Source organism: Rhinopithecus bieti, unplaced genomic scaffold (genome assembly GCF_001698545.2).
Source record: "Rhinopithecus bieti isolate Rb0 unplaced genomic scaffold, ASM169854v2 scaffold_14876, whole genome shotgun sequence".
In the NCBI taxonomy this organism is placed as follows: domain Eukaryota; kingdom Metazoa; phylum Chordata; class Mammalia; order Primates; family Cercopithecidae; genus Rhinopithecus; species Rhinopithecus bieti.
The window spans coordinates 96,807-106,891 of NW_016807955.1; the positions used below are offsets into that span (position 1 = coordinate 96,807).

The 10,085-nt window shown below is 35.9% G+C and overlaps 2 protein-coding genes across 4 annotated transcripts in view; one reads left to right on the forward strand and one right to left on the reverse strand.

Moving 5' to 3' along the window:
* The window catches only part of KLHL28 (kelch like family member 28), a 122,902-nt gene that overhangs the window by 73,700 nt on the left and 39,117 nt on the right, over positions 1-10,085 (reverse strand). The window lies entirely within an intron of this gene.
* The window catches only part of TOGARAM1 (TOG array regulator of axonemal microtubules 1), a 118,783-nt gene that overhangs the window by 33,846 nt on the left and 74,852 nt on the right, over positions 1-10,085 (forward strand). The window contains 4 exon segments of the mRNA XM_017884180.1: positions 2,031-2,165; positions 7,090-7,392; positions 8,794-8,805; positions 8,808-9,052. Coding sequence (XP_017739669.1) covers positions 2,031-2,165; positions 7,090-7,392; positions 8,794-8,805; positions 8,808-9,052 — 695 coding nt within the window.

Sequence of the window (10,085 nt, forward strand, 5' to 3'; positions counted from 1 at the left end):
CAGGAGGCTGAGGCAGGAGAATCTCTTGAACCCAGGAGGTGGAGGTTGCAGTGAGTCGAGATCGCACCACTGCACTCCAGCCTGGCGACAGAGCGAGCCTCCATCTCAAAAAAAAAAAAAAAAAGAGGTGATTGGATTCTGATTTTATGTCAGAGGTAAAGTTGATATAGTTTGCTGGTAGATTGGGTATAGAATGTGAGAAAGAAGTGTCAATAATGCTGTAAAGATTTTTGGTCAGAGCAACTGAGAACATGGACTAAGTGTTACAGAAAGTAAATATGATGGTACTTCAGAGGAAATGCTCATTGTCATTGACCATAACATTTAGAAGAAAAAGGAGAGCGTAGGAAGAAACTGCCTTTGTGGATATTCTTCAACATACCTGTCTTTATAAATGACCATATCATTTAGAAAGAGGTTGAGGCCAGGCCCGTGCCTCATGTTGAGATCACACCACTACACTCCAGGCTGGGCTACAAGAGTGAGACTCCGTCTCAAAAAAAAAAAAAAAAAAAAAAAGGTTGAGCTTGAGTTCTAAGTGATTGTTTAGGATTTCAAGATATAGCACCCAGGTAATTAGAAAAATTGTAGTGTGTTGGCGAAGAGATACCGTTAGAAGGGAAAATGGTTTAGAAGGCAAAGATTTAACTATGTTATAGATTTAAAAATGTATTTAACATCTAAATAACAGTTTTCAAAATTTGTTGGGTTTGAGTTCAGATATATTATTCAGTAAACATTGTTCCCTAGGAGAATTTATAGACCTTTATGCAGTGAAATTCTATAGTATTTTCATACAAAAATGAAGTGGCATAATGACTGCATAGTTTATTTTGGTGTTTAACAGAGAAGGAGAAAGGCAAGAATATGTCCAGTTATGTTTGTAGCAGTTTTGATTTTGATTACTCTGTACCATTGAGAAGCTCATTTCCTAGTTGTACATATTTTAAACAACTGGAGAATAAGGCAATATATAACCTAATGCTTGATTGGATGATATAAATTACAAATACTGTAAGGATTCAAGAAAGGAAAACATAGGTATTGAAGTGGTTTCAGAAAACTGCAGGAAAGAGGTTGAGCTTGACTTTAAATGAGTAAGAGGCTGGGCACTGTAACTCACGCCTGTAAGCCCATCACTTTGGGAGGCCGAGGCAGGTGGATCACCTGAGATCAGGAGTTCGAGACCAGCCTTGAATAGCTGAGGCAGGAAGATCACCTGAGCTCAGGGAGGTCGAGGCTGCAGTGAGCCAAGATTGCACCATTGCATTCCAGTCAGGGCAATAAGAGAGAGGCCCGGTCTTTAAAAAAAAAAAAAGAAAGAAAGAAAGAAAAGAAAAAGACATCCAGGACGTGAAAGATAAAGAGACTTGATATGATAGGGAGAGAATTTTTTTTAAATCATACAGTTTCAGAACTACAAAGGATGGGCTCATTTAATAGATGAATACACTAAACGCCAGAGGAGTCATTACCACCTTTTTTTTTAGACTTACTCACCTTCCCAGGAATAACCTTAACCAGACACAGGAAGGGAAATGGGAAACATGTCTGGATAAGCTTAGAATCTACGTGAATGCTGTGTGGTATATTAGAAAAGAAAAGAGGTTGCATTGAGCCAAGATCACACCACTGCACAAAAAAAGTAAAATAGAAAAGAAAAGAGTTTGGCCATAGAGCTTTTTGGGTAGTGCATATACTACAAATACTGGGAAGAAGGAAAGCCAGGTCTGGAGAAACATTCCATGCTGAGAGAAAGAGTGTAGGAAGAAGCTGCTTTTGCGGATATTTTTCAACATACCTATCTTTTCCCTGTTATTTGCTAGTCTGTCTTCTGTCATTTAACTCCTGCCACTAATCAGATTTTCTAATATCAAAAGCTTTATCCCTTTCTTGCCTGCCTACCTCACTGCACTTATACACTTATATTTATTTCCACCTAAATTGCACCAATATTTATGAAATAAGATGTATTCATGAAATAAAGTTAACTTTTGCTTTTATGTTTTCTCCCCTCCTTTCTTCAAAAGGTACTACTGGTACTCATCAAACAAATTTTTCTGGGAAATGTGCACAACTTGGATTTTCACAATTATGTGGTAAAACTGGCAGTGTGGGTTCTGACTTACAATTCCTAGGGACAACTAATAGTCATCAAGATAAAGGTATAAGTTCCAAATTTACTTGGAAACAAATGATTTGTAAATATTATGTGGGGATTCCGACACTAACTTATATGATATTTTGTGTAATCAGACTCATCACAAAAAAAAAGGATTTTGTTATATTTTTAATAACTTTTTTCATAATTGTTACCTTAAAGTATTAGGTTTTATAATCTTTATGTAAATACAATTGATTAAAATTAGAGTTTAGATACTCATGGTGGGGATGAGTGTTGCATTTGCTTTAATGTATGCATAATAGTGGTACATATTTGTGGGTTACATGTGACATTTTGATGTACAATGTGTAATGATCAAATCAGGGTATTTAGGATATGCGTCACCTGAAACATTTGTTGTTTCTTTGTGTTGGGAACATTACAAACCTACTCCTGTAGTTATTTTGAAATGTAAATTATTGTTAACTCTAGTCACCTTATTATGCTATATTGAGCACTAGATATTTTTCCTTCTTATTTTATTCATTCATTCATTCATTCATTCATTCATTCATTTTGAGATGGAGTCTTGCTCTGTTGCCCAGGCTGGAGTGTAGTGACAGGATCTCAGCTCTCTGCAACCTCCACCCCCACCCCTTGGTTTGAGCAATTCTCCTGTCTCAGCCTCACAAGTAGCTGGGACTACAGGTGCACGCCACCATGCCCAGGTAATTTTTGTATTTTTAGTAGAGACGGGGTTTTACCATATTGATCGGACTGGTCTCAAACTCCTGACCTCAGGTGATCCACCGCCTCGGCCTCCCAAAGCACTAGGATTATAGTCGTGAGCCACTGTGCCCGGCCTCTCATTTTATTTTTGTACGCATTAACCACCTTCTCTTTATTAACCCCTTCTCACTGCCCTTGCCAGCCTCTGGAAACCATCATTCTGCTCTCTACCTCCATGGGATTAATTTCTTTTTCTTTTTTAGCTCCAACATAGGAGTGAGAACATGCAATATTTGTCTTTCTGTGCCTTACTTATTTCACCTAAGATAGTGTCCTCCATTTTTATCCAGATTGTTGCAAACGACAGGATTTCATTCTTTTTATGGCTCAGTAGTACTCCATTGTGTATATGTACCACATTTTCTTTATCTGTTCTTCTGCCGATGGACACTTAGGTTGATTCCATATCTTGGCTATTGTGAATAGTGCTGCAATAAACATGAAAGTGCAAATACCTCTTTGATATACTGATTTCCTTCTTTTGGATATATGCCCAGCAGTGGGATAGCTGGATCATATGATAGTTGTATTTTTAGTTTTTTGAGGCAGGGTCTCACTCTGTGGCCCAGGCTGGAGTGCAATGGCATGATCATGGCTCACTGCAGCCTCAACCTCCTGGGCCTAGGTGATCCTCCTACCTCAGCCTCCCAAGTAGCTGGGACTACAAGCATGCACTACTATGTCTGGTTAATTTTTAAATTTTTTGCAGAGATGGGATTCCACTATGTTGCCCAGACTAGTCTCGCTCTCCTGAGCATAAGCAATCCTGCCTCAGCCTCCCAGAGTGCTAGGATTATAGGTGCAAGCCACCATGCCCAGCACATTTTTAGTGTTTTGAGGAACTTCCTTGCTATTTTCTATAGTGTCTGTACTAATTTACCTTCCCACCAGCGGTGTACAGGCATTCCTTTTTGTTGCCATCCTTGTCACCATTTGTTATCTTTTTGATAAAAGCTATTTAACTGGAGTGACATGACATCTCATTGTGGTTTTGATTTGCACTAGACCTCTACCTTTCACTGTATAGAAAAATCAAATCAAAATGTATTAAAGACTTAAATGTAAGCTGAAGTTATAAAACTGCTAGAAGAAAACATTAGTGAAATATTTCAGGACATTGGTCTGGGCAAAGATTTCTTGAGTAAGACCTCAAGAGCACAGGCTACCAAAGCAAAAATGAACAAATGGGATCACATTGAGCTAAAAAGCTTCTGCATGGCAAAGGAAACAGTCAACAAAGTGAAGATACAGCTTACAGACTGGGAGAAAATATTTGCAAACTATTCCACTGTTGAGGGATCAATAACCAGAATATATAAGGAACTCAAACAATTCAATAGCAAAAAAACAAAAATACAATGTGAAAATGGGCAGAAGATCTGAATAGGCATTTCTTGAAAGAAGACATACAAATGTCTAATAGGTATATGGAAAAAATTGTTCAACATCACTAATCATCAGAAAGATGAGCATTTTAATACCAAGTCATTGAAAATAACATCCATTAAAGAGTGTTGTGTTAGCAGATGACAATTATTTTCTATAGCAGTTTTACATTTTAAGATGATTTAGAATGTATTATGTCTCTTGTTAGGAACCATAACTTCCTAAACGCTGACCTTTCAGATAAGACATCAGATGCAGAAGAAGAGGAAGGATTTGAGGCCAGTTATCTGTCAGGAATTTGGGGGTTGAAGGTGTTCTTAAATGTCCATGCTAATTAATAGCTTTAACAGTTATTAGATAGAGGTAGGATCAATTTAAATATTTCTTTAGATATTTTAAATTTTATTGTATGTCCTTTACTAAAATTTTTTTGAGTGATAGGGATATACTTACTTGTTATGAAAAATAATGATTTGAAATTAATAGAGAAGATTTAGTGTATTTAGCACTAACATTTTAACTGCCCTTTTCTGCACTCATCCCAAAGACCCCCATAACTCCTTAAAGTTATCCTTTGTGGTATTATCTACACCACAATAAAATAATCCATCTTTCTTAATAATGTGGGTATTTCCTAAATTTTGACTCCTGAATATCTTGGGGACTCATACTGGTATAATCAGAGAGAGCTTGCTGTGCCACTTAACTTGTTCCTGTTTAGGCTATCCCTGAATGATTACATTGCCTTTGAGGACTATCCACTCTTAGTGTTTAATCATACTGCATAGTGGCTCTGGTTTTCTATTGGAATAGTTATTAGAGAAGCTGGTATAAAGGGATATCATGTTTTTCTGAACCTAATAGAATTTAACTTAATGCTTGGTTATGCATTAAAACCACTACCATATCAACTAATATTTCCCTTGTGATCTCTGAAGGACCTGTGATATGGATGCCAAACAATATAGATGTCTGCATCCCAATTTAAATGTTGTAGTGATCCACACCAAGTATTGGAAATTTTGGTGTATGTTGCATCGCATTGTTCTTACGTATATGCATAATATGATAGGATGTTTGATTTCTTCATAAGAAATATTGTTAAATCTCACCTGGGCATGGTGGCTCACACCTGTAATCCCAGTACTTTGGGAGGCCAAGGCGGGTGGATCACAAGATCAAGAGATTGAGACCATCCTGGCTAACACGGGTGAAACCCTGCCTCTACTAAAAATTACAAAAAAATTAGCTAGGCGTGGTGGCGGGCGCCTATAATCCCAGCTACTCAGGAGGCTGAGGGAGGAGAATGGTGTGAAACTGGGAGGCGGAGCGTGCAGTGAGCTGAGATTGCGCCACTGCACTCCAGCCTGGGTGACAGAGCGAGACTGTCTCAAAAAAAAAAAAAAAAAATTTTTTTAAATCTCTAGGAATATATGAGACATTGTCATAAAAGCATTAGAACCTGTTAATAGAGCACTGTAATTGAAATGAAACAAAGTTTTTAATTCTATATGTAAATCTGTGGACCTAAGTTTCCCTATATTTCTCTACCCAGATAGATTTTTTATAAGGAGAAGGGTTTTAACCGCTCAGACATGGAATTAAAATAAGGAAAAATATAATACATACAAGTTGTTTAAGTCCTCCAGAAGAATGTTGATTGCTTTAATTAATATACATAAGCTAGTATTGTCACGGGAAAACCCTTTTTAAAAAAACATTAAAGGAAAATTTAAGGGAACCCCCTTAAAAGATACATGACCTTTTTATATTAGTTGGGAATAAAAAGAATCAATAAAAACAGGGGAAGAAAGTATAAAGAAGAAAAACAAATAAATAGCGAAAATAAATGGTAGATTTAAAATTAATGGTATGAATAGTTTCCCTAAGTATAAATTGGCAGAACCTTACAAACTTAAATGAACCAACTTAATTTTTTTAGTTTTCCATTGAGTGATCTTTTTTTTTTTTTTCTTTTTTTCTTTTTTTTTTTTTTTTTTTGAGACGGAGTCTCGCTCTGTCGCCCGGTGCTGGAGTGCAAGTGGCGGGAATCTCGCTCCTGCAAAGCTCCGCCTCCCGGGTTTACGCCATTCTCCTGCCTCAGCCTCCCGAGTAGCTGGGACTACAGGCGTAGCTGGGACTACAGGCGCCAGCCACCTCGCCCGGCTAGCTTTTTGTATTTTTTTAGTAGAGACGGGGTTTCACCATGTTAGCCAGGATGGTCTCGATTTTCTGACCTCGTGATCCGCCCGTCTCGGCCTCCCAAAGTGCTGGGATTACAGGCTTGAGCTACCGCGCCCGGCCTGAAGTGATCTTTTTAAGAGCATTACCTTAAATACATCAAAATAGGTTGAGAGAAAGTAAAGCATGGAAAAGATACACTAGGCAAATGTTCAGAGAAAAGCAAATAGAAACATGTTGATGATAGGGAAAATATGCACACCAAAACTAAAACATTTTAGTTCTAAAGAGGGTCATTGTAATGAGAAAAGAAAATTCACCAGAAAGAGAAGACTTTTCTGACATATATATATGTATACATATACATGCACATATGTATGTATGTAATTGATAAAATTACAAGGAGAAAGTTAATTATAAATGTTAGTACAACATTTTAATGGGATAAAGAAGTTCTGAATTAGAAGATACAGAATATTTGAATAACAAATGAAATTAGTCCCTTACCTCATACCATACAAAAACATAAAAAATTTTATTTTGGGAATGGGAAAAGCAAAAGCAAAAAAGCTTTTAACTTTTAGAGCTGTGTATACATAAATAACATATTATGTTTTGTTTTATTACAGTGTATGCTACCCTCAATTTTGGCAGTAAGACACAGCAAACATTTGGTAGTCAAATAGAGTGTACTTCCTCAAACGGTCAAAATCTAAGTCCAGAAGCCTACATCCTTCCATCCTATCCTCTGTCATCACCTCGAACTAGTCCAAAGCATACATCTCTTATTATATCTCCAAAGAAGTCTCAAGATAATTCTGTTAATTTCTCAAATTCCTGGCCTCTTAAAAGCTTCGAAGGACTGTCAAAGCGAAGTCCGCAGAAGAAGCTTGTCAGCCAAAAATCGTCTGATCCTACGAGTAGAAATGATGGTAAAAGTCAATACTTTGTTCAAATTTATTTGTGTTTGAATTAGTACTTTGAAGTTAATGCAGAGGGCTGTTAGATCTTTAAAAGCTAGTAAATAACATTTTATCTGTCTGAATTTAGTAAATATTTAGGAAAATATTTAATAGTGTGTTAAATAGATCAAATGTATAAAATTCAATTGAAATTCTCATTTCTTACATTGCCACTTCAGAATCCTTTTTGGAACCAGGAAAATACTGATGCTTTTGTTTGTTTGTTTGTTTGTTTGTAGAGATGGGGTCCTACTATGTTAACCAGGCTGTTCTCAAACTCCTGGTCTCAAGTGATTCTTCCATCCCATCCTCCCAAAGTGCTGGGATTACAGGCTTGAGCCACTGTGCTGGGCCAGAAAATAATAATGTTTTATAATGGACATGAATAGTATATGTTGTTTGAGAACCTACTAACAACTTTACAAATATAAGTAATAATGTTTTATAATGAACATGAACAACATATGTTGTTTGAGAACCTACTAACAGCTTTACAAATCTAAAATGTCTTTCATATGCTTATTGCAATTAATGCCTGGTATTCATTTATTCAATATTTATTGAATTTTTATTGTATGTTAAAATTAATTTGAAACTTTTTTTTTTTGAGACTGAGTTTCGCTCTTGTTGCCCACACTGGCAACATCTACCTCCCGGGTTCAAGCGATTCTCCTGCCTCAGCCTCCTGAGTAGCTGGGATTACAAGCATGCGCCACCACACCTGGCTAATTTTGTATTTTTAGTAGAGATGGTGTTTCTCCATGTTAGTGAGGCTGGTCTCGAACTCCCGACCTCAGGTGATCCACCCGCCTCAGCCTCCAAAGTGCTGGGATTACAGGCCTGAGTTACCGTGCTCGGCTGAAACATTTTTTATTATTTGTTATAAACTAAAATATTCTTTTCTTAACAATAACCCATTCCAAAAATCATGAAATTAGCATATGTAAGTTCATTCAGGACACATTCAGTCTTAAAGTAAAAAGTCGACTGAGCCTAGTGGGTCATGCCTGTAATCCCAGCACTTTAGGAGGCCGCCGAGGTAGTCGGAGATGAGTTTAAAGATGTTTCACCTTTAAACTACCCTACAAGTCCAGTGTTCAATTTACCGCATATTCAGTCAATTTTATTACTTTCTCTTAGCGCTATACTTTGATTCTCTTTTATTAATTCTTTCTGTATTTGTTTATTGTACATGATCAAATATTATATCAGAAGCTGAGGCTTTATGCAGCCTGTTCACCCCAGTGGCCAGCCATAATGCGCTTTTCTTTTTTATTTTAAAACATTGTATTTTAAATATTTGTGACTGTAACTCCTTCTTCTCTAAAATTAAAAAAAGAAAAGAAAAGTAAAATATCTATTTTCATGCAGGAGAAAATTCTCAAGAAAACCTCCAGTTCAGCTTACACCTGCCTTGGTGAGATCGCCATCTTCCCGACGAGGCCTAAATGGGACAAAGCCTGTTCCTCCCATACCAAGGGGAATAAGCCTTTTGCCTGATAGAGCTGATTTAACCACAGTGGGACACAAAAAGAAAGAGCCTGATGATATTTGGAAGTGTGAAAAAGATAGTCTTCCAGTTGATCTTTCAGAATTAAATTTCAAGGATAAAGATTTGGATCAAGAAGAGGTTAGAACCAAATATTTTAATGACTTAAAATATTTGCAATTTTCTATAATATTATAATTGCTATTTAAGGAAAATCAAGTTCTTTTATCCTGTAATATATTATTTCTAAAATATATTATTTCTAAAAATATGTTCATTATAGAAAATGTGGAAAATACCATGAATTATTAGAAAGGGAATTTATCACGCCAGTTCCCACTACCCAGAATAATTTACTGTTAAGACTGTACTGTATTTTCTTCAAGTATTTTTTCTCTGCATACATTATTCCTTTCTAAATTGAAAGTATGAATAATAATATAGTAATACACTCACATACTGACCCCTTCCAGTGAACAATTTATCATATTTGTTTCCTTTATTAAGGAAATGAAACATAGCATAGTTCTCTCCCCAGTTCGACATCTCTTCCTTCTTCACCAGAAGCAATTACTATTATCATTTATTTATGTTTTATGTATTTTCGTACTTTTTATATTAATATTATTTTGTGTATTAATTTACTTATGGTGTATTTATACCATTGATTTTAGCTTATGATCAGTCTTTTGCAGTTGCAAACAGTGAACTGCAATGAATATATTTGAACCTGTCCTTTGTGCATATGTGCAAGCTTATCTTTATGAAATTGAGATCATATTGTACACTCATCCTTGAATCCTAGATCACTTTGTGCTGTAAAAATGTGTTACCAATATGATAACTGTACATAGTAACTATGTCAGAGAAGGAATATGGTTGCTGTATTACTTTGGTTTCAGAGTACTATTTCCATAAATGCCTCCTTTTTATCATTTCAGTTTGCCTCAGGTCAGGTTAAAAAAAAGTTTTATATTAAATATATAAATGCAAATAATTATGATATTTTACGGTCTTGTTTTAGTCTGTTTTAAGGTATAAGCATCAATCATGTAATGATAATTTGCTCAATAAAATAGTTAATATTACTGTATATTCATTTTAAAGTATGTCTTTATGTTAAACACATGTAAAACTAACCTATAAAGTACCAAAGTTGGTTTTAATAATTTAA